Raw genomic sequence first — 23,333 nt, 5'->3', positions numbered from 1 at the left:
TACTATCAGCATGCTTCAAAATCACGACTGAGTTCATCCTCACAAATCCCCTGTGGTATTATCTGTATTTTGCAGATGGGAAGCTGAGGCACAGAGAGATTAAGGTCAAAGTCTTCCATATAGTTTTGAATATCCAGTCTGAGCCAGGGAACTACCACTATTTCAGAGTTCTTAGCATTATATGGTTAAAATACATTCTTAGCATTATATTAATAAAATGCCTGTCACACTGACTTGCATCTCTTGAGTGCTTAGTACTTCTACAGACCGAGTTTCCATATCTTATGGCGAACACTCTAAAAATAAAAAATATGTGGTTTTGGACCATATCTAATCATGAAATTGAATAATTTGCTCAGCATCGAACAAGGACAGTGTCAGACTGTGTAGGCAGTATTCGGTCCTAAGAACATGTTTTATCACACTTGTCCAAAGAGAAGGGGAAGATGTAAAGCCATGAAGCCGTGTACCTTCATTAGACCTGCACGTTCTTAATTGCTCAGGAAAGTTTTATTTATTAGTAAGCTGGGTTTATTCCTGAGGTATTCATTACAATTTCATCATTACTTTCTGCCATCTGTTTTGAGTGCTATCATCCATCCTTACCCTCCTTGAAATAGGAAACAAGCTCATTTGAGACCCTAATGCGCTATTCTTCTATGATGTTTATTGACAAGAAGGTGACTCAGATGCTAGAAAATTTAATTGCTGTTCCTCAGCATTTTTTAGGCAATGGCTAAAATGACACAGTCTGTCTTTAGAGTATTCATCTAATGGAAAATCTGCTAACCTGCTCTGTAAGTTGTCACATTTTCTGGCCAAATGAGATTTCCAGATAAGAGTCTCCTTGCCAATATCAGTTGCCCCAGATGTAAAGAGGTATTTCATCATTCCTATTCAGTGCATAGTTAATGAGTTTCTCCATTTGTCGGTAGATTTAGTTGTCTCATAATTCACTCAGCTTTGGGCCATGTCATTCCCTGGTACATGACTTCTCTTTACTAAACTCTCTAACGCAGCATTTAATATCTAGTAGGTGCAGTTGTTAAGAAATGGAGTTCAACAGGTGATTAAAATTTCCATTCGAGGAGAAACCTTGCTTTTGACTGTTACTTGGATGGACTTTTCCATCCAAGGTTAAGTGAATTCTGCCTGTTTCAGTTTGAAATCAGTCTTACTTGTAGTTCATTTACTTGTTCTATGATGCTTTCTCCTCTGTTATATGGTGCAGAATCTTTGAAATGAGATGTCTTTCTGCTACCTGGGCTAAGATGTATCCTGACTTGCTCTAGGGACTCCAAAACACGTGTCCGGGAATGGAGTCCTGAAAGAGGTTTCCACCATGGTACATTTCATTCCTGAAAAATTCTGTTAAAAAACTGATAAAGGTCAATGTAACTTTTTAAAAATCCTGTTAAAAAGACAGTTACTGATAAGGTACAGAGTTGGCAGGCCATGACAGCTTCCAGTATACAAGGGAGTACATGATTTACAGGAGTAAACTGAATTATAAGCAGACTCGCATGCTTTTGAGTGACATAGAAGTTATGTAAATTCCTGTTACGAGCCGATAATGGCCTCTACACAAAATTATGTGAGGTTTCCAAAGGTTCTAGTATGTATGCTTCAAATTCTTTGTTGGCTATTGGAGTCAAATCTTGAAATTTGTTTGCCTTTGACGCAAAATGTCACCTATGTCTGAAACACAGTAAAAGAGATGTTTAATTTGTAATACTGTAGGATAAAATCCCTGTTCAACGACGTATTGCTAGAGGATCTAAAGAACCCGCTTTTGACAATGCACAGTGCTGCGAAGCAGGTTGTCTGATCCTATTGCTGCCTGTTGTGTTTGAAAAACAAGTAGCATCCACATTCTATGACCTTCATGTACCTGAGCATATTCTGTTCAGCTTTTGGAATCTGTTCTCGCCTTCACAAGGTAACTCCATAACACTGAGCCATTAACTCTTCCCATATTTGGAATCACACTTCATCCTTTAGTTGACGTAATTGTTATGAACTGGTTAGGTCTGATTTCCAAATGATTGACAACTGATAATTTTACATGAAATGGGGCAACAACTCAGCAGATTACATTAACATCCAAGTAATAATTTGCAGTTTGTGTTCCATAGCCTACTTGGTTTTCTTGAGTTTTGCTCAATTGTGAATGTTCTGCCATTTTATGTCAAGAGGATCTAGAGATTCTATCTTGCTCATCTGATACCAGATATTAATGCACTTGCTTTAGAAAGAAATATGAGACTGCATAAAAATGGTGCAGAAATAATGAATATAAGGTAGATTAGAAACTCCCATTTTCTGTCTCATAACACAGGAACAAGAGGATTTGAAATTTAAGTAGCAAATTCAAGACTGTTAGAACAAAATACTTTCTCATGTAATTGGTGTCTCACACACGCTGCTAGAGGATATGTGATTAAGACCCAGAATGTAGGACAACTGAAGTACATAGTGCGGTTCTGCCTGCGACCCCCTACTCTGCACTGCTGTAGATCATGTATGGCCATTCCTGTTGGAGTCCTGAGCTGTGTTCATGAAGAGCCTTTGTGGAGCTCCCCTTCACCCCCACTGTCAGAAGGAGCTGAGCTGCAGTTGTGTTCTGTGTCCCTCTGACTGTCACCCAAACCTCCAGTGCTTGGATCCTCATGACCAAGGTAAAATCTATTCAGGGAGGAAAACAAACACATCAATGGCTAAAAGTCAGAAGACCTGAAAATATTATTTGTTTATTTTACATGTTTAGCTGTCTGCAGTCTCCAGGTGCATTAAGAATTAGTAAGAGTTCTTTATTTCCGATTTACGTTAAGAAGTACAAATTAACCTTCCGTGCTGTCTTTTCAGGAGAAAAAGCTTTTTTAACATGATGCAGATAGAGTTTTTCTTTGTCAGAAAAAAACCTGCTGTATGCATTCCAGAATTGGAAACACTTCCGTGATCTTTTAATCTGTAAAAGTGCAGGTCAGATTATTACCCATGTGAACACTTCCGCTTTTGAGAAATGGTTTGGAGATGTGGTTTCTTTTGTGCTTGGAGTGACACAGAAATGTACATGCTGTATTTGACAATTTAGATTGCGTCAGGGCCATTAGGGACCTTGATCTGTCCCCTGTATCAGGTGATACTTCAAGTCCACTCTGCTGGACTCTTGAATAGGGCCTAAAAGCTTGATTGCACTGAATTTTATGTTAGGAATATAGGTTTTCAGAACAAGAGCTTAGGACATATTTATTTAACAGAGAGGTTTTAAGATGTTTCTTCCCCATTAACTGCATTGCAGTGATAGATGATTGCAGTAACAGGTACATTGACGTGCTTGGAAGTTCTAAGTCGACTGTTAAATAATTGTTCAGAGTGGGACATTTTATAACCATTGCCATCTCTCTCTTGCTATACTGTTTGATAGGAGGAAATAATTCCGTAGTTCTTAAGCTTTGTTAGGCCTGTGGCACTTTGCTCTGATATTCTTTTTGATGGTTTTGTGCTGTAAATTTGCCAAAGAGCTAATCCCTCTCCTTCTCACAACATAAGGTTGCTCTTGAGCCTGCAGATTACTAAATCTGATTATTAAATCTGGCAATTCAGAAGAGAGGAATTGTGCTTTTTGCTTAGGGGATAACATGGTTGGAAGGGACCTTCCAACCCAAACTATTCCATATCTTAGCTTCTTCATCAGGTCTTTTAAGTTCTTGGTGTTTTAATACCCCTGTTTTTTAAAACAAGGATACTTAACAGAATTTTTCAGCAGTTTATAGAGTTAGTGAATTCATAAATTGAATTTTTACATCATAGCTGAAATGTTGTGTTTAACATGCCTAATTACAGAACATTCCATACAATGCAAATTGAGCAGTGCTTAACAGGAATGCCCTCATGTGAACATGAGTCTTAAAATTTTTTTCTTAAAATACATATTTGTGCGTTTTTACTTATACAATATTTTGTTCTCTTCTATCATAAACTTTTATCTATGTTATAACTTTCAGTTAGCTATTAACTGTAATTATCAGCAATGGCTTGTGCTTTACAATAAAAAGCATTCAGGTGTAAAATATTGATTGGGGTCACACTCATTATAGTCATTATCTTCTAATGTGGGAGATGTGCTCAGAAAGCAGTTTATCAAAATGATGTTGTATATTAAGAATACAGAAAACTATACTTATTTGATGTGAACGCTGCTTATACATTTGACCCCCTGCCTTCTGTTCCAAGAAAGAAGCCACTCCAAGCCATCTTGGGGTGTCAGAAAGAAGGGTTGGCCGAAATGCTGTTCTGAAATTAAGGAAGTTCAGTTCTCTCATCGTGAAGTTCAAGTTCAATGTGGTAATATTTTTCAAGATCTTCTGTACTTGCATAGGTTTGTAACTAGACATGCAGTAAGTTGATTTTCCTATACCAAAGTTGTTGTTAAGAGGTTTAACTGAAAAGTAAAATTACTGAAAAGGAAATTGGTTCTGTTTTACCTCAAACCAGGACAACTTAGTTCACAGATAAGATCATTCCCAGGTTGTTATATTTAGCTGGTGTGGGGGTCCCTGCCTGGGTGATTAGAGTTCCCAATATCTTTTGCTTGTGGAAGTTTCTTTTCCTGTATTCTAACTATGGATCTGTATATGGATCTAAGACAATAAACTCATCTTTTTTTTTTTTTATGTCTAGGCCAAGTATCACTGTGAAAAAAACCGTTCAGTTTTAGGGCACATGGCTTATTGCGCTTCGTGATGTTTCACCCCGTGTTTTACTTACGTTGTCCCTAGATGTAGCTTTACTCTTTACATCCTCCTGCCTTGCATCTACACAGCAAGTAGGGCACTAGTCCTTACACTGCGAGAGGCTGCCTTTTATGCTGACGGGATGTACCTATCCTCTGGAGAGGAATGGAGTGTGAATATTCAAAGTATGCTTTTCGTTTTGGGCAGCCACGCTATGGGATGTCTGTGGTTTCTAGAGGAGAGGTTGATCTCTAGGTTCCCTCTTAGTGGTATTCCCTGTGCTATGGTTAGACAGGCTGGTCTGTGCATTTCTCTCATTTCTGACACCCTTGAGTTACTTGCTCTGATTTTTCTCATAATTTGCTACATGGAAAGATGAATCTTGTAGTTTTCTTTCTAAATTACATGCCTCTGAAATGAAATTTGTTTCATGCCCACCATATCTAAGAAATAGGTTTTACAAAATCAATGCAGTTTGTGTCCGTTGTTGAAGGACAAGGGTTAAGTCCTTTGTTCAGCAGTTGTCTTCATTTGTAATGGACTGTGTGAAGACTTGAAGTGAAACAAAATGTTGCTGACATTGATCTGGCTGTGGTAGAGCATGTTGCAGTCCTAACAAAGGGACATTTCTGAGAAGTATTTTTAAGCCCAGGGTCTGATGTTGGGACACATGAAGCTTCTAATCTTAATTTGGCATACTGTCATCTCAGAAGCCTTGAGGATTGATGCAGTGCTTGGTAGAGTGTCTCTGCAGTTTCTTTTGGCGTTGACAGACTGTTCGTGAAATGTTTAGTCACTTGTAGTGTGAGTATACCTGTACTGTTTCACTTGAAGAAAGAAAGAGACTATTTGCTAGTAAACAGAGTTCTTCTGGTGTGGAGTCTGAATCTGTGTTTGCCTCTTATCTTTCCTCTCTACCCTCAACTCTTTGAGGTTTTAAATTACATCTCTGGGTAAAATGAAAGTGGTGTTTTTGGTGGTCGTATGCCGAGTAGTGAGGATTTGGGAGAGTGAAGGCTTGAGACCACCCTTTGCGGATATTACAGAAGGGAAGCAAGTTCTTTGGTCTGTAGTGATAGGGTATGTGCGTGGAAGGTCTGCATTCAGAATTCACATTATGGACCTGATGGTTACAAACAGGCATTGAGGTGGCTGAAGTGTTTCAGATTGCTACATGAGCTTTTCTATTGTGATTTATCTGTAAAACAAAACCATAAATGTTACGTCTCAAATTTCGCTCTGGTTTAGATTTTATTCCCCAAATAGATTACTTCTGTTTCAAAATCTTGCTTAAACAGGGACATGTTTAAGTGTGCAGCAAAATAAGAATGTCCAAAGCTTTCATACATTCCTGATTCCCTTTTTCTGAGATGCAGGAACAACCCTTCAAGTTGTAATGCAATAACTTAATAGCTGTCTCTATTGCCATGTTTTCAAACAGTAACTTAACAAAGTCTCTATACTGTAGCTTAGTCGTGTGTTAGTGTTGCTCTAGGGCCTTGGATTTTGTTTCATTTTGGTTATCATTTTGGTTTTGTTATGTAAAAAATAAACCTTACCCTTTTGAGTCTCTTAAATTACTTTCTGAAGTTTCCTCTTGTTCTTTGTGGACTGTAGAAGAAGCCTAGAGAACTAGTTCAGCATAGTCATATTTTTTGGATAATAAGAGCCAAGGAAGATTAATACCATTCATTGCTGTCAACAGAAACCATGCTGTCACAACACAGACTATAAAACTAGGCGTGTACTAATGACAAAGTACTGGATCTAAATCAGCAGTTTATCTGAGTATAGCTGGCCATTCGTTTTCATCTGTTCATCATGAACTTGAATTAAAAGTTCTGTGCTTCTACCCAAAGAGGATTGCTTATTTCTTTGTTGTCTGACTTTGGAATGGAATGGAAGTATTTTGGTTGGAAGTGACCTACAACAATCATCTAGTCCAACTGCCTGACCACTTCAGGGCTGACCAAAAGTTAAAGCGTGTCACTAAGGGCATTGTCCAAATGTCTCTTAAACACTGGCAGGCTTGGGACATCAACCACCTCTCTAGGAAGCCTTGTTCCACTCTCCACAGGAAAGTGGCTTTATGTTCCATTGCTTCCCCCAAAACTCATTTCCAAATGCCTATAGAAAGATGACTTCAAAAGATAGAAAAATCTGTTTAAATGGAACATTATGAACAACTTAAAACTAAGAGTTACGCTACAGGTATTTCCTTTTAGTTCTGTTTATATCTTCACTAATTTTTCTGATATTTCTTTCTGATCTTTTTTTGATATTTCATTCTTACGTTTTGCCTAACAGGTATCTACCTAGTTCCTGTGTACAAAGCATTTAATTATTTTTTACTTCCATTGACAGTTGCTCGTCTCTGGTCTCCCAAGGTCTTTGCATTCAGAAAATAAAGCTTCTTTTACATGATGTATGAAGTAGCATAAATTAATATTGCTAAGATTTTAATTGTTACTTAGTAGGAAGGAGCATACAAAGAGTAAGAGTCCCCCCTCCCCTTTTCTCTTCATCTGGAACACCAACCAGAGATGCGTATTGTATTTGTTGTCGTGTTTTCCTTTCCCAAACATATATACTTTTCTGTTTTTATTTAAAGGCTCAGAACGTTATTTGTAGCTGGTGAGCACTGTGATGTGGACACGCTAGAATGGTCAAAAAAGGTCTTCAAGGTACCTGTCTTGGACCACTGGTGGCAAACTGGTGAGTGGTTTAAAATACACTTTGTTAAATACAGTGAGGAGGTATTTTCAGACTTGTTTCCTGAATCACGTAGAACTTGTTTCTTTTTCCATGAACATTTAAGTAGGCAGAACTAAGTGTGAAAATAAAAATTCAAGCAGGATTTAAGCTAAGGAAGTGTATTACAAAAGCTCCTCCCTTCCCTCTCCTCCCTCCTTCGCTCCCTTCCAAGAATACCTCTTCTATTTTCTGTGCATCATTGTTTTGAGATGCGTGTTTTCTCTGGTCTCTCTGTCTATGGAGAAAAATGTTTTGATTCCCCCATGATGGGTCAGATAGCAGATATATAAGATTAGAATAAAAAGTGGAAAACTCCTTAGTTCATCTATAATATATGTTATGTAATGAAATCAGTTGGGGAGGTTTAAAATGCATAATTTTAAACCCCCCCAATCTTAGATAAATACTGCAAAAGTACTGGAAAATAGCAGTGTCATTTTTTTATGTAATCTTGATTTGATCTGCTACTTAATTGATAAATACGAGGGACAAGACCTGTATTTTGCTCACTTCTCTATGATCCTAACATCTGTCGGCAAGAACAGGCCTTAGTAATGACTAATTAACTGAAAGAGGTTAAAGGATCAAATAATGTCTTTCACTACGTACTGAACTGGCAGTAAACAATACTACTGTATGTAATATTGCGCTTGTTTTTTATCTGTCTATGGGCACACACACTATATATATATGTATATATCTTTAGTGCAAAGGTTTAATGTTACTGCGTTCATTCAGATGTATCTCAGGTATCAATGGAAGATCTTAAGCGTGTGGATGTAATTGTACTCATAGTGTGTAAAGGTAAGACTGCGTTTGAGAGACTTTTCAAAAAAGACCACAAGCCCAGTTCAGTGTACAGTACGTTTCTTGATTTTTGTATTCATGGCATGCTTTTAAATTAAATTGTAGCACGACTTAATGAGCTAAGGCCATTTCAAATACAGTGTTTGAGAGCATTTAATAATTTGATTAGAATGAAGACCCATTTTTATTTCCAAGTGATTTCTGTAGAAATGCATGCTATTGAATGTAAGCAAAGCATTCAGTCTGAAGGAAAAGAATTACTAAGTCAGTGTTCCTGTCAGAGAACTGAATTTCAACGGATAAGGAGAAAGAAGGAAGGCAGAATCACAGGATCATTGGCATTGATGAGGACCTCTAAAGGCCATCTAGTTCAACGCCCCTGCTCACGTAGGGTCACCCAGAGAAAGCTGCCCAGGTTCCTGTCCAGTTTTGTATATCATTATGGATGGGGATCCCCCAGCCTCTCCGGGCAGCCTGTGTCAGTGTTTGCCCTCACAGTAAAAAAGCTTTTTCTTGTGCTTAGCTGGAATATCTGGTGTTTCGCTTTGTGCCTATTGCCTCTTGTTGGTGGGCACCGCTGAGAAGTCTGGCTGCCTCTTCTTCATTCCCTCCCATCCGGTATTTATACACATTGATCCCCCGAGCCTTGTCCAGACTGAACAGTCCTAGGTCTCTCCCCATATAAAAGATGTCCCCTTTTCTGTCTCTTCACTGAATTCTCTCCAGTAGCTCTATCTCTTGTACTGGGGAACTCAGAAATTGGCCCCTCCAGATGTGGCCTCATGAGTGCAGAGTTGAGAGGAAGGATCATCTCCCTCAACCTGGTGACAGCATTCTTCCTTTTGCAGCCCAGGATGCAGCCTTCTTTGCTGCGTGGATGCATTGCTACCTCATGGTCATCGTGCTGTCCACCAGGATCCTGCAGATCTCTGCACATTCTTCTTTTTCCAGTTGGCGGGTCCCCAGTGTGCAGTCGTGCCTGGGCTTATTTCTCCCCAGAGGGTGGACTTTGCACTTCCTTTTGTTGAACTTCATGAGGTTCCTGTTGACCTATTTCTCCAGCCTGTTGAGATGCCTCTGAATGGCAGCACAGCCATCTGATATATCAGCCGCTCCTCATATTTTTACGGCACCTGCAAACTTGCTGAGGGCACAATCTTTCCCATTGTCCAGGTAATTAATGAAGAAATTGAATAGTATCGGCCTCACTATCAACCCCTGGGGTACACCACTAGTGATTTGCCTCCAACGGGACTTTGTGCCACTGGTCATAACCCTCAGGGCCTGGCTGTTCAGAAAGTTCTTAGTCTACCTCGCTGTCCATTTATCTACACCATACTTTGTCAGTTTATCTGTGAAAATGTTGTAGGAGGCAGTGTCAAAGGCCTTACTAAGGTTGAGGTAAACAACATCCACTGCTCTCCCCTCATCCACAAAGCTAGTCCTCATTGTAGAACGCAATCAGGTTGATTAAACATGATTTCCCCTTCATAAATCCATGCTGGCTACTCATTATCACTACCTTGTCTTTTGTGTGTTTGGAATATCAGGGTGGTTAAAGTCCCCCATCAGGACGAAGGCCTGTGAATGTGAGACTTCTTCCGTTTGTTTGAAGAAGACCTCATCTACAGGCCTCATCCTGATCAGGAGGTCTCCAGCAGATACTCACTATAACAGCGTGAATGTTGGTCTTCCTGCTGGTCTTCACTCATAAGTTCTTGACTGGCTCCTCACCTGACCTCTGACAAGGCAGAGCCCCTCTCAAATACAGTGCAACACCACCTCCTTGTCTCCCAGGCCTAGGAAAAAGTGCTTAATAGAATACAAGCCTATAAATTAGATTTGTATAACTTTTTAAATGGAGAACCGTCAGGTTTGGTAAGTGAGATGAAATAAAAATGCTTCTCCCCACACTGTCCTGTGTTCCTGAACTTCCCCTGAGATGAACGTGCTCAAATGCTCGGGGCGGAAGAAGCGGGTCCTCCTCCCTCTGAAAGGCTTTGCTTGTCCCAGAGCACATCAGATGAAAGCAGCCTTCCCTTCTGCTGTTCAGTCACCTCTGTTTTAGCAGAATACAAAACGTATCCCATTAACTGTGAAAAAACAAGCGGTTATGTCACACTCAACTGTGTCTGTCGCTTGATAAAATATTGTTGAAAGTGGATTTCTGTGGCGGAAAAGCCTTTTCAATCCAATAGTACTGGATTTCAGTACACTAGGTTAAAGCTTTAAGGTGCTGAACGTGAAATATTTTACAGAGTAGATAAACGGCAGTCTCACTTCTTATTAGAAATATGCAAGGTTAGTGACTGATGACAGAATAGAAGACCCCAAAATTCAGAAATAACTATTTTCTGAACTATGTCTAGAATAAAAAGTGACAGGAAAAAAAAACCCTAAAAACTTGACGCAGGAAGAGGTTGAGGCAATTAGCAATTTTATGAAGAGCTAATACATATTTCTTTTAATAACAAAATCCAATTCAAAATAACAAAACTATTGAATGTTTTGAATTACCTTTTTTTTTGTAATTAAATTGCAGCTGAGGTTATAAATTGCTGTTTTGTTATGCCCGAGATTGAAGGCTTCCGACTTCTAGATATGAAAATGCTTTTGACCTAAGACAATCTGGTGAATTGTTAGTTATTCCCCAATTTGATATTTGTCTGCATTCTTCCAAAACAAGAGCATTGCAAAACTGTGAGAAATATTGGCATCTGAATTTTACTTGAATACTGTAGATCTTACCTGTGCAGTTATGTCTTAGTCGTTGACTCTTTCAACTGAGCTAAAACAGAAGATGGAGGAGGCGGGCAATACAGTCAGCATCTGGGTAATTTGTGTTTCTTGTATGATGATATAATTCCTATTCCCTTGTTTATGACTAAGAAAAGGAGGGAAAAGATCAGGTTTGTAGAGATGAGAAGTGACTGGGTCGTTATCTGGAGATGAAAACGAGTATGATTGAAGGGATACAAAAGGAGGGCAAACAAAAGTATTACAAAATAAAAAGGGACTGTAAACCACTTGCCTCTTCAGGGTTAGAAAGGTACCTTCAAAGCTCATGACCCCTTTGCCATGTATTGAAACTAGAAATAAATAAGTATGGACAAAGAAATGTGAACGGAGTTTTTCATTTTGACTTTGAAGATTTGTGGAGTATATGAAATCGCTGTGAGTTGAAACAGTACTTTGAAAGAGAAGAAAGCTTTCATTAGGAGACTTCAAAGCAGCTACACCTGGAAAGCCTGACTGATTTGTGTCAATAACACTTTTTTAAGTGTTAAATTTTTTGTTACAAGTATAGTAAGCTCATCTTACAAGCTGTGAAATGTATGTCACAGGATCAATGAGCGGCAAGGAGGAGTTGAGGCAGTAAGGACTGATAAGCACTTGCTGTTTTCTTTGGAGATATAGCAAAGGATAAAAGAATGTTTTTTTCAGATCATGTGCTCAACTGTACATGGAGAGAGGATAGTCTTGTTTTGGATTTGTGCAGGTGTTTCGTTTTTGCTTATTTATATGAAATTACACTTAGCATTTAAATAGCAATTTTTGTCTTCAAAGTAGTTGTGCAAACACAAGCAAATTAATTCTTTTAACACCCCTGTGAAGTAAGTAAAGTTATTCCAGTCTTGCAGACATTAAATTGAGAAAGACAAGTATCTTGCCTCAAGCTATCCAGGAAGCCATTGCAAATTCAGTTTTAGAAAACAGAGCTTTTCTTGCTCAGAGATAAATTTTCTTGCCATATTTGCATATATTTTGTGATATTTCATCTGAAAGTGAACAGGAATTCGCGTTTTGGACCTTGTTCTGTCTCGGTGTGTAGTTGTTTTAAGGAACTGATACAGTAGCTCTGTTTCCGTATTCCACGTAAGTATTTTACAGGGCACCTTGCCAAATCTATTTGAAATAGCCTAAACGGTGTTTGGCTTGTACCTGCTGTGTCACATCCTTGGGAGATGCTGCAATACACAAAGAAATGTGATTTTGGGTTACCTTGGTTTTGGAGCTAGCTTGGAATTCTAAAAGAAAAAAAAGGGTAACAGCCATGAGGTTGTGACGAGCTCTAGAAGCACGAAGGCTCTGCAAGCTTGTGTTAAATATCCTCAACTGCTTTCATGTTAACTATTCAGTATTTTGTAGTAAAAAGAAATAAAATGAAACTCTACCACATCGTTTTTGACATTTTAAAAAAATGTTAAGTAGTCAGATTTCTGTTTCTTCATAACAAGTATAGGATGTAAAGAGTTTTTTTCTCTTGATGTTTTTAAATAAAAACATTTTGAGACTCTGTCTTTAAGGGTGTATAGGAACTCAGATGAGACAGAACTGAAAGTGAAAATTCAGTTATAAAATTTGACATGCATAAAATCTCAAGCAAGAGATGAGTTTCCATAAAACTCTTTTGGTCATGTGAATCAAATTTACAGAGCGTTCCAGTGCAGGAGGTTCAAATTGGAGACATCTGCTATGTCCTGAGTGTCAGCTCACTAGCAGGCAGAACTATGAGAAGATTGTGCACATTTTCTGTTTTCATGGAAATAAGTTGCCTTATGCAAGAAGGAATGGGTGTCTGCAGCGGGCATTAGGACAAAAATCAAATAGCACTTGCGACGCTATGGCTGCTGAAAAAGATTACAGTGTGTGGACATTGTAAAGAGATCTTGGATACTCTTGAGATGTAGTGTGATAAAAATTACTGGTAGGAATTCACCAGCTTCTGTAGCACAATGAATTAATATACCATATCACTTTTAAAATTGTTCTTGTTCCTTCTCTATGTCTTACCTCTAAAACATGCAAATGCTATGTTGGTAATATTTTTATTAGGAGGTACTATTATTATGTAATTCCACATAGGAGTAATGGTTATACAGATCTTATATTAGGGCTATACAAACAAAACAACTGTATCCTTGAATTCAGTGTAAAAAATATGAATCATAGTTAAGTGTACTCACTGTAATGTATTTCAATGGACTACTTCCTACCACAATCATGTATGGGGAAGAGTTTATTAATGTGGTCTCCAAGCAGCATGATGTGGTCCCCAGTCTTCAGTTTCCGTTGTGTTGTCTTGGCAACATCGTGCAGAATCTCCTTCTCGTTCATATCCAGAAAGATGGATTTTGCAACTGAATTCTGTTAGCTAATCTTCCCAGGTTTCCACTACAGAACTGTTCTTCAGGCGAATTACCTTGTCGATCTAGACCTCCAGCTCCCCCTCCAAATACATTTGACAACTGTATTCCAGATCTTGTTCTTCCATCATCTTCTGCTTTGCCCCATTCAAAACTGTGGAGATCACTCCAGTGCATTGCTTTGATACGGTGAAATTTTCAGACCAAGAGGCAGCAGGAAAGGTAAACTAAACAAAGGGTGTCTGTTTAATTTGCAGCAAAAGACTCAATTCTTGGAAAATTTTTTTTTTTTTGAGTGCCATAAATTCCGTTCTGGAGTTACGGAGCCCAAGAATCTGGAGCTGAGATGAAAGAGGTGAAAGAAATTTCTTCCCAAGTCCAGGCTACTGGTTTTCTGTTACAAAGTGGTGCCTGAGTGTAGATGCAGTTTGTGCTTTTTAAAGACGTGTGTATCCTCTCAAGACTAGGATCATATTTTTTTTTTTAGTGGAAACTGATACCCTGCAGAACAGTTCTACGGAAGTGGGAATTACACTGCAGAAACTTCTGCAGCTCTGCAGACCTGAATTAGAGTCATCTGAGTATAGTTTTCTGGATAACTGAACTTAAAAAGGGTATTCATGTAGAGGAAGAGGAGAAAAGTGGTTGTTTATCATGTTTCTGCCTGGAGGCTTGCATTCTGCCCTTTAAGGGTATGAACATTGGGATTGTTTCAGCCATTGTTGGTTGCATAGTAGTCAGGCTTGTGCAGATACGGACTGCGTGTCATTAGTTACAGTAGCTCGTCATTCCTTCAACTGGGTGTCATGTTAGGACACCCAGTTCAAACAGGTTTTTGGTTGTCCTTATTGGAGGAGAGAGGGGAGGAAATTTTTTTTAGTGGCCACAGGCATTGCCAAGGCAGAGACTGACCTTTCAGTAGTGTGTGCTGTTTTATTCTGTACAGTGGCCCTTTACCATTAGCTTCAGAGAAAGGAAAAAGAACAGAGCTTGTATGTATTTTTTTTTTTTTTGTCTGGTCAACCTGTGTCAAAATCAAGGAGCTCTTTCCTGACTCGTCCTGATTATTGGCGTCTCTCTTGAGGTTGGATCATTGGTAGTTCTTGCATTTTTTATCTTACCGTAATTTAACATAACTTAAAAGAGTGACATGGATTTTAATTAAGATTTGACACTCTTGTTTTCTAATGAGCCAAGTAATTTGGGCTAAACTGCTTTGGGGGAGCCAACCAGTCTCGTAAACCTGTGAAGAGCAGTTGTGCCTCTCTGTTCCAGTATTCCAGTAATGTTACCACTCAGATGTGGAGGAAAAGTGGGGAAACATGCCTCTCTTCAGCATGGGACACCAGAGCCCTCAATCTCTGTGTACATCCCTGGAGGGTGCTGTCATTGCAGAGACAAAATTTCCTCAGCCTCACTCTCCTTCCACCCCACCTGTTTTTTTGTTGTTGAAGGTGTTTCATTGTAATGCAAACTACTTGGGCCTTTATATGGGCAGTCACATGGAACGTTGGAATTACATGTTTCTTAAATGAGCCTTTATTTGGAAATGTGGTAAAATTGCTTACTTGTGAAAACTTCACCTTGGAGTACCCTGTTTCCAGGCGCGTAGAGAAGAGAATTAAGCGTGAAAGACTGCCAGTGCTCAGAACCAGGCATTTTATTGGTTTAATCCTTGTTAATCGAATGGTAAAATGTTGAATCTCTGCTCATGCTAACACAGTTTAGCATCTCCATCATCTATGACTTATGATATGCCATAGCAAAATGGGTGACGTTGCTTCCCTGGTTGTGTTGCCCGCTGTTGCATTTCAGTCTTACAGTCATCTATACTTACCTTCTTGAATTTTCATGAGTTTTCTCTGCAGAATCCATGTGAAGAAGATTCTCCTTCAGAAATTTAGGCTCTATTTGCTTAGCTGAGCAATATTTTTTACAGAAATGTCCTGTTTATTACTATGTACTGCTTATGTGTGAGTTGGCCAGGAAAGAATGTATGTCTGGATTATATACGTATTGTAGAATCGTAGAATCATAGAATGGTTAGAGTTGGCAGGGACCTTAAAGATCATCTTGTTCCAACCCCCCTGCCATGGGCAGGGACACCTCCCACGAGACCAGGCTGCTCAAAGCCCCTGATCTGTTCTCTTAGTTGTTTTTACTGTGAATGAATCATTACGGTTGCATCGGTTTATTGTGGTCATTGGTGCTGTTCACTCACTGTCTCCCACATTTTTGCAGGAGAAAACACACTTCATGAAATGTTTCTCTTTTGATGGTTATTTCAGATGCACATTTCACATGGCTTTCAGTTCTCCCTTGCATTTTGGGAATTGGGCCACATGGCAAAGATGATACTGGGTCAGAGATGGCAGGAGTTTTGTGGCCTGAAAAAAAGATGGATCCCTTTTATTTTTATTTCTGGACGTGATTACAGTGTGGGCATCGTTAAGTCAGTAGGTACATTGGGTCCTTCTAGTAAAAAAAAGCATGTACATCTGTTTAAATTCCTGGGAAGGTTCTCTTTTCCTCCTGGCTATACTCTTTTCTTCTCGCTAGTCAGCACCTCCTCTGTGTTGATAGAAATTCAGTATCAGCTGTGGCATTGCCACTTTGTCTCATTTGCACTGACATTTTCTAACTTAGAATTAATGGAAAGTATGTATTAAGCTTTTCTGTTTCCATTTGACTTCAGTTTCTCAGCGCTTATTAATCTTAATCTTTTCTGATTGTCTTTCCACTTGCAGCCAGGGACATGCATTAATATGAATGAAGTATTAGAAATGTTTTCCTCCTTTTTAAAATTTCACTGATGTGGTTTAGATGATTGAAAATAAAAGAAATGTAAAGTAGTCTTAAGTTTCGGAGCTCGTCCATAAACGATGTTTAGTGTGCACTAAATAGGCAAATGAAGAAGAAGAGGGGACACCTTTAGGAATGAGTATGTTAAATAAGAATAGTGCAGTCTCATCTGCCTGAAGGAGACAAGCTGTGACAGCACCTCCAGTTTGTGTGCGTGTGTAGATGTTACAAGTTGCTGATCTCATTCTTGTCGCATGGCAACTGCTTTTTTTGTTGCTCAGAGAATAAAGCCCTCATTAGTGTAAAGCAGATGATTTTCCTGATGATTTAAGAACGGGAAAGCTAGTAGGAAGCGGCCTGGATCTAGTGCATGGAAGGAATGATCCTTTGCAGGATTTAAGGCTTCCCAGTGGCGGTAGAAAGAGAGAGAACAGGAGTTTCTAAGATATTAGACCCTGATACAGACAAAAAATATTTGAATTACTCAGTAGTAATTTTATCTGTGTTTTCCATCTAGGCAGTATTACTATGCATGCAATATATTAAGATTCCCCCAAATGATTAAACAGTAAACGGTTAGCACTGAGATGTGTAATTACTTTTTATAATCTCAATTTATCTCTTAGTATTTCATCATGTATCAGTTATGATGTTACAGTAGGAGGAAAATAAAAATTGGAAATTAATTTTTGGTCTGAAAATATATTATAATTCAATTCATTGCCCGACTTAATGCATCTTTAAACATGCCATCTGACGTCTTCAAAATACGACCAAAAAGCTTTCTATTCTCCTCTGATTATCTTGGCTGTCATTTTGCTATAGGCAACTTACAAGATGTACATTATAAATTACCATTTGGAGGCAAAGGAGCCTGGTACTTCCAAAATGAATGCATAAACTTCTGATGCTTTATGACTATCTTGCCAGTTCATGATTAGTGAACCTATTTCCTTCTTTGGTTTTAATATGTATCATGTCCCACCAACCTTTAACTCAGCTAATTAGAGCTTCTTTACAGTTACATTTTGTACATTTATTCTGAAGATTTTATTGCATGTGCTTTGAAATCTTCAGGGAACATGTGTGTATGTATGATACCACAAACACCACAGTTTGTAAATACATTCTATGTTTGGATAGGATTGTGGAAGGGAGCCTTGGGGGAATTTTAATGGTTTTGGAGGTTGATTTTGTTTTTAAACGAGTAGATTGGATATAGCAATAGAACTGTTATACAAGAAGTATTTGGCCTTCACAAGTGTAATATGGTAACATGGTAATAGAGTCATTATGACTACAAGTGCTTTGAAGCATTTAGAAAATACTAAAAGAATTGCTGGTTTCTCTTCTGACATTAAATTCGAAGAATAAGCATGGGAACTCAGGTACTTTCAGAAAATATATTACTTTATTACTTTATAAACAAGATCATTTTATTTTGAGAAACAAGCTTCAGATTTTCCAATACTTTTAGCTTATTTTGTGATTATTTTTTCCCCCCGGTGCTTCTACACATTCACAAGAAATGAGGGAAACGTGCTGCTTCTGTCCAGTTGTACACAGCTGCTCTTGTACATGTATTAATATGGCTCCACACTCAGGTTAATACTAACGTCATCATTCCTAGATTGTGCAAAGAAGCTTGGAGCTGTCGTTGTCAGTGCTGTATGCATGCATAATAATATGGGAATGCTTTCCCATTTATTTAAATATGAATATACTTTAATTAGTGCAACACTGAATATAATGCAGTATTTCCTTTTAAAGATTGGAAATAGTGTCCCAGTTGAGATGGGTGGCATTCGTTGATACCACTGCAAGTTGTAGGATCTGATATAAAGTTAAACCAATAGGGTAACGACATAGATGAGCTTTCAGAAAGCTATTTATCTTTGAAGCTCTGTTTCAGAAAAATAGCCTGGCTTATGACAGCACTTAAATGTGTACCTGTGTTGTCTTTGATATTTGAAATGTAAAGCGATATCCTAAACCATGAATTAGACTAAATGGACAAATTGATCGTAGGGGAGGAAATACCTGTGATGTTTTAAATGAAACATACTGAGATAAATAGCTCGGCGGTGGCAGTGTGTAACTGGGTGTGTGATTTGTGAATGGTCTTAGCTTATGTAGGTGCAAACCACCAGTGAAAGAGGGAATGGAGCGTCCCTCTTTCGTCTCTGGCAATGCCTTTGTACCCCTGCTCTTAGGCCAGTCATATCATCCATGTGGCCACATGATGAGCAGAATCAAAGCATTGATTTAGGCAAAAACTAACCTGGCTGAGAGAAAGAATAATTTGTTGTTTTTTTTTTTTTTAAATCTGAATCAGTTCAATCCAATTCCCTGTAAAAAGGGGGAAAAAGGAAGATGGGAATGTACAGCCAAGGTGTAGGATAACGAGACCACACTTTTTTTTACAGTTATCTTCACTGATGTGCATTTAAATTAGCTCAAGTCCACTGTGGAGTGTCCAGTTGTATTTTTTCAATTACAAAATCATCCTTCTTCATATTATGGATAATGAAAATGAATATGGCTGTCACATCGTTCTTCCTTTTAGCTATTGTTTGCGCTGTCTTTCAGACAATAACCGCTTTCTGCAGTGTCTGTAGCGTCTGGCCCTGTTGTTGATTGAGCACCCTTGGTGCGACCGTACAATAAAGAACATAGAGACTAAGGAGAGCTTCAAGTGGAAGTGAATACTGAACAGCAAATAGTCATAACCAGAAAAAAAAGCAAGTTTTTATGCAACATACTGGTCCTATTGTATGAATACATCTGCACTGGAGAATCTGTTAAATGAATGGATCTTTCTGATTTCTGTAGTAACCCTTTAAAAATTTGATTGGTTCATTTCCTATTTATATCTCTTTTCCGTGTTTTCTGAGTGAAGTTTCTGAGTAGAGAAAGTTAAGCGCGTAAGTAGAGGATTTTTTACGGCTCTGTATCATTCAACCAAGTGAGAAAGGTCAAATTTAATTTCACTTGGATGTGAAGAATAGGTGAAAACCACTTGTTTTTCCCTAAGGCTTACAGTTAACTTGTGGAGGTTTTGCACTCTTTTGTAGAGTACTAGTGGGATGAACGAACATGTTTTGCAGCCATCCCACTTCAAGGTAACAAATTGTTCTGGTCGTTTGCCAAATGAGTATAACCTAAATTGTAAGCAGCCTGATGGACGTGGTCATGCTTTAGATGTGATAGTCTCTCTAAATCATATTCGAGCAAGAAAGTCTTAACCGAAATTCTTTCCAGTTGGTTTACTGCATATTCTTTACCCTAGCTTTGCTTAAGTTTGTAAGGAGTTGAAAAACTCCATGTAAGACAAGTCTGAAAATCTTGATTACAAATCACTCAACTTGCATATTCCACCTCAAATTTGATTCTTCTTATGGGTTGTGCTAAGATAGGCTCCTGCTACTCATTTACCATATTTTGGCATTCTGCATGCACCTGGTATTTATTGTGTTGATGCTGCGTGCGCTTAATTCAAAAGAGGAAACAGTTAGGAATGCAGTCAGATGGAGGAAAAATAAATGACAATTACCATCACTGTTCAAGAATTTTTCTGCTGCATCTGTTATACTCCTTAGAAATAAGCGGTGAAATGAAGTACCAAATGATGCATGAAAGAGTTTTTGAAGTTTCACTACTAGCCAGCAAAGCCTTTCAAAGTTTAGGATGACAGATTGTCTTTAATCTAACCTAATTGTGCATAATGTGTGAATTGGATTTAATTTCACACTTGCTTTCTGACAGTTGGTAAAACTGAATCAGGGAATCCTTAAGAATTTACAGTTCTCCAGATTCTTCAGTCATGGTTGTCACCTTGGGGCTCCTCTCATTTTTGTGTTATAATTTGCTGCAGTACCCTGCTCAATATATTAGAAGATGAGAATTTCAGTAAATATAAGCTCTGTCATTAAATTTTACTTCATTTGGTGACAGGCTTAAGCAAAATGAAGAGGAAATGAGTAAAATAGATGGGGAAGTTCATGATATAATTATCACAGATCTGAAAAGTAATTTTCACTAGCCTTTACCCTTAGAAGGCAGTAAAAATCATGGCATATCAACATACACTAACAATATGGGTGCAGCTGTACTGCGGCCTTCTGTGGCAGTCTGCCAGCTGCCAGCCCAGCATCACACATCACGTTGCGTTGGGATTATTCAACCTGCTCTCTTCTGTGCCCTTCAGTGGCCTGGGATAATAATGTCCAGATGTCATCTCCTTGTTTTAAAGTTGATAGATAATTAGCATCAGACTGTTTGTAGTTACATACCCGGCACTTGCCAGGTATACTTGGTCTTTCCACACATTAATACTATATCGTGTCTCGTGCACCGACCTGGAGCTGTGCAGAGAGTGTAGATCTCTTCCAGGGAAGAGATGAAGAAAACTTCATGGCAAAATTATACAGTGGATATTTTTGAGTCCTTGCTGAAGGCATGGCTGAGCTGTAGTGTACAGAGGCTAAAGCAATTATCTGAAATTATCTTCCAAGACCAGTAAACATCAGACTAAAGTGGTGCTTGGGCTACCAGCCTGCAACATGGCTATCTATATAGAATTTGTCAGGGTTAGCAGTGCTAAATCGCAAGTCGTGAGTGAGGCTGCTTACTGCCAGTGCAGTCAGAGACTTAAAAACTTGCTTGGGTTTTAGTGATGAAGAACTGACTGGGAAACTGACTTCTTTGCTCTGCACAGTCATGTGCTGAAGGATGAAGGAAATGAGGTCCGTATGAATACTTGGTGATCCGGCCCCTGACTCTTCAGGACCCTCCCAGTACATATTATTTCTGTGACGCGTTAGATTTGGTTTTATTATAAGGAAGCAGTATAGTATGCTGTGATGCAAATTTTGAGTGCTATAATTCATCTGGTGGTGTGGTTTTCTGTTCCTGGATACTCAGTACCCATTGCCATACTAGAAAGGATGTTGCTGTTACTTTATTGAAGCCTTCATTCCACTTTTTCTGGCATAATTAAAATGACCACTGTGTGGAGGGAGCATGTGCAAGGAGTCTCTTCAGAGCTGCATTCTTGCTACGTGGATGGATTTACTATCGGTTGCTGCCTAACCTTTCTCCCTTCTGTAGACCCTCCTCTCCATTTTATCAGTGCTGTCTTCTGCTGTAGCAATTTCTTTAATTCCCCTCAACCAAAAGCTTTGCCAGGGTAATGGCTCAAAACAGCACTGCCACAGTGAGAACTTAGTGTATTATATTTATTGCATTCATTAATCTGTTAATGTATGACAATTGCTCCTTTTTCTTCTCTTTTTTTCTCCTGCTACATAAAAAATTCCCACCTCTTTTGCATGCTTCCAGTGTCTATCCAGTGTATCCTCAGAAATTCAAAGCAGACAGCCTTACATTAGTCATTTAGTGCTGCCTAGACTCAAATATTAATGTCAGAATGCAGTGTGTTTTCACTAAGTACTTCCTACCAGAAAATAACGATATTTCAGCAGTGTGACAGTCTATTATGTTGAAGAACATGAGACACGGTCTAGAAATTATAATGTATTAGGAACGTAAGTGATACAGGACATTTTTCATCTTTAAAGTTATTTCAGAACTGTTTTATTTTGATTGAACTTGACTGTTGACTGTACATGAGCAAGACAATTTTGAGCACAGAACTTACTAGCTGTTGCTCTGCATCATTGGTCAGAGTACAGCTTCTGCAAGGCAGGCCCGTGGGCGGGTGGAAGCTTTCTGATGAGTAAAGTCAGGTGTACTCTTACCGACTGCCCTTGCTACTCATAAGAGAGTGCACTTTTTGCTTCTGCATCAGCAGCACTTTCTCTGACATAAGAATTGTTTTCAGAGGCGCAAATGCAACAAAAATGCCTGTATCGGACTATTCATAAACTGTCTGATATAGCTCAATAATATTGAAATATCTTTAAAATAATATTTTTCACTTAAAGGTAGGGTGGGACAAAACAAAGAAGGTCGCAACTTTGAATTTTGAGGGCTATTTCTTTACATCAGCTCTTATCCTGAAAGTAAAAATGTAAGGAGGGACTTGGGACTCTTCAAGAGCTACGGTTTTAAGATGTTCTCTCGCTAACTCTCTCTTCCAAGTCTCAGTGAAGTGCTTTTCATTATTCTCAGAAGTATATATATTCATTCCATTATAACTCAGAGCAGATGTTGAATGTAGTTACCAGGCTAGTTGTGCAACGTTGCTCTTCCAGTGTAAAACATTGCTCTTCCTAATAGCTGTTTCATTGTGACATTATAAGGTGTTATGCAAGAAGGAAATTGGTTTTATGAACCAGTTGTCCATGAAAAGCCTTCCGCAGCTGGAGGGCGAGCTAACTTGCTAGCGTAGTGAGTGGAAAGTTAGCATCGAAACGTTTGCCGAAGGGACTGACTGGAAGAGGGATCTACTGCTCTGTTCCTGCATTACAAATATGTAAGTTCCCCAAGACTTCAGCGTTGGGAATCTGTCTAGATGCTCTGCATCAATTTCAGAGAATATGCACCTATAAACAAGTGAGCGTCAGGAAAAGAGGTGTCTGTTCATACATTCAGAAACCTGTTATAAGGGGTAGGTGGAATACAATGTGCCTTTTACAAGCGTTGTCCTTTGGTCTTTGGTTGCTGGGTCTTGTAACCTGCATATAGGTCCTGACTTGAATTGTAGAGAGACCAACCTTAGTTGAAACCAAAGATTCTTAAGCAACTTTCCTTTTTGGAAATATATAAAAGGGCCACAAAGTATTTGTGTTACACATAATTGGTAAAGAAAATTTGTCATCACTACTTATTTTTCTGTACTCCTCTGAACAGTGATGACTTATTTTCAGCTGGATTTTGAATTGAGTTCCACTTCTGTGGAATTTTTCTGTGATAAAAAATGCTGTCCTAGAAACGGGTTGCTGTTTTCTGATAGGTTTGGGAAACTGATATTTCAATCCAGCATCCTGTTTGGAAGATATGCACTGATTTGCCAAGGAACGTGCAGCACAAAGATTCATGCTGTCCTTTGACAGTACTCCTTCGTGTTTCTACATTGTTATGGAATCTTTAGCATTCAGGAACTGTTAGCCTAACACAAAGAGCA

The 23,333-nt window shown here is 38.7% G+C and overlaps 1 protein-coding gene across 3 annotated transcripts in view; it reads left to right on the top strand.

Annotated features, from left to right (window-relative positions):
• Positions 1–23,333, top strand: part of ACSS3 (acyl-CoA synthetase short chain family member 3) — a 92,039-nt gene that overhangs the window by 44,330 nt on the left and 24,376 nt on the right. For all 3 annotated transcript variants that reach the window (XM_063322859.1, XM_063322861.1, XM_063322860.1), the window contains one exon: positions 7,348–7,451. In XM_063322859.1, coding sequence (XP_063178929.1) covers positions 7,348–7,451 — 104 coding nt within the window. The remainder of the gene's footprint in view (positions 1–7,347; positions 7,452–23,333) is intronic.

This window comes from Chroicocephalus ridibundus, chromosome 1 (assembly GCF_963924245.1).
Source record: "Chroicocephalus ridibundus chromosome 1, bChrRid1.1, whole genome shotgun sequence".
Lineage (NCBI taxonomy): Eukaryota > Metazoa > Chordata > Aves > Charadriiformes > Laridae > Chroicocephalus > Chroicocephalus ridibundus.
Note: the sequence above shows the minus strand (reverse complement) of the source record. Positions and strands in the feature narration are given on the sequence as shown.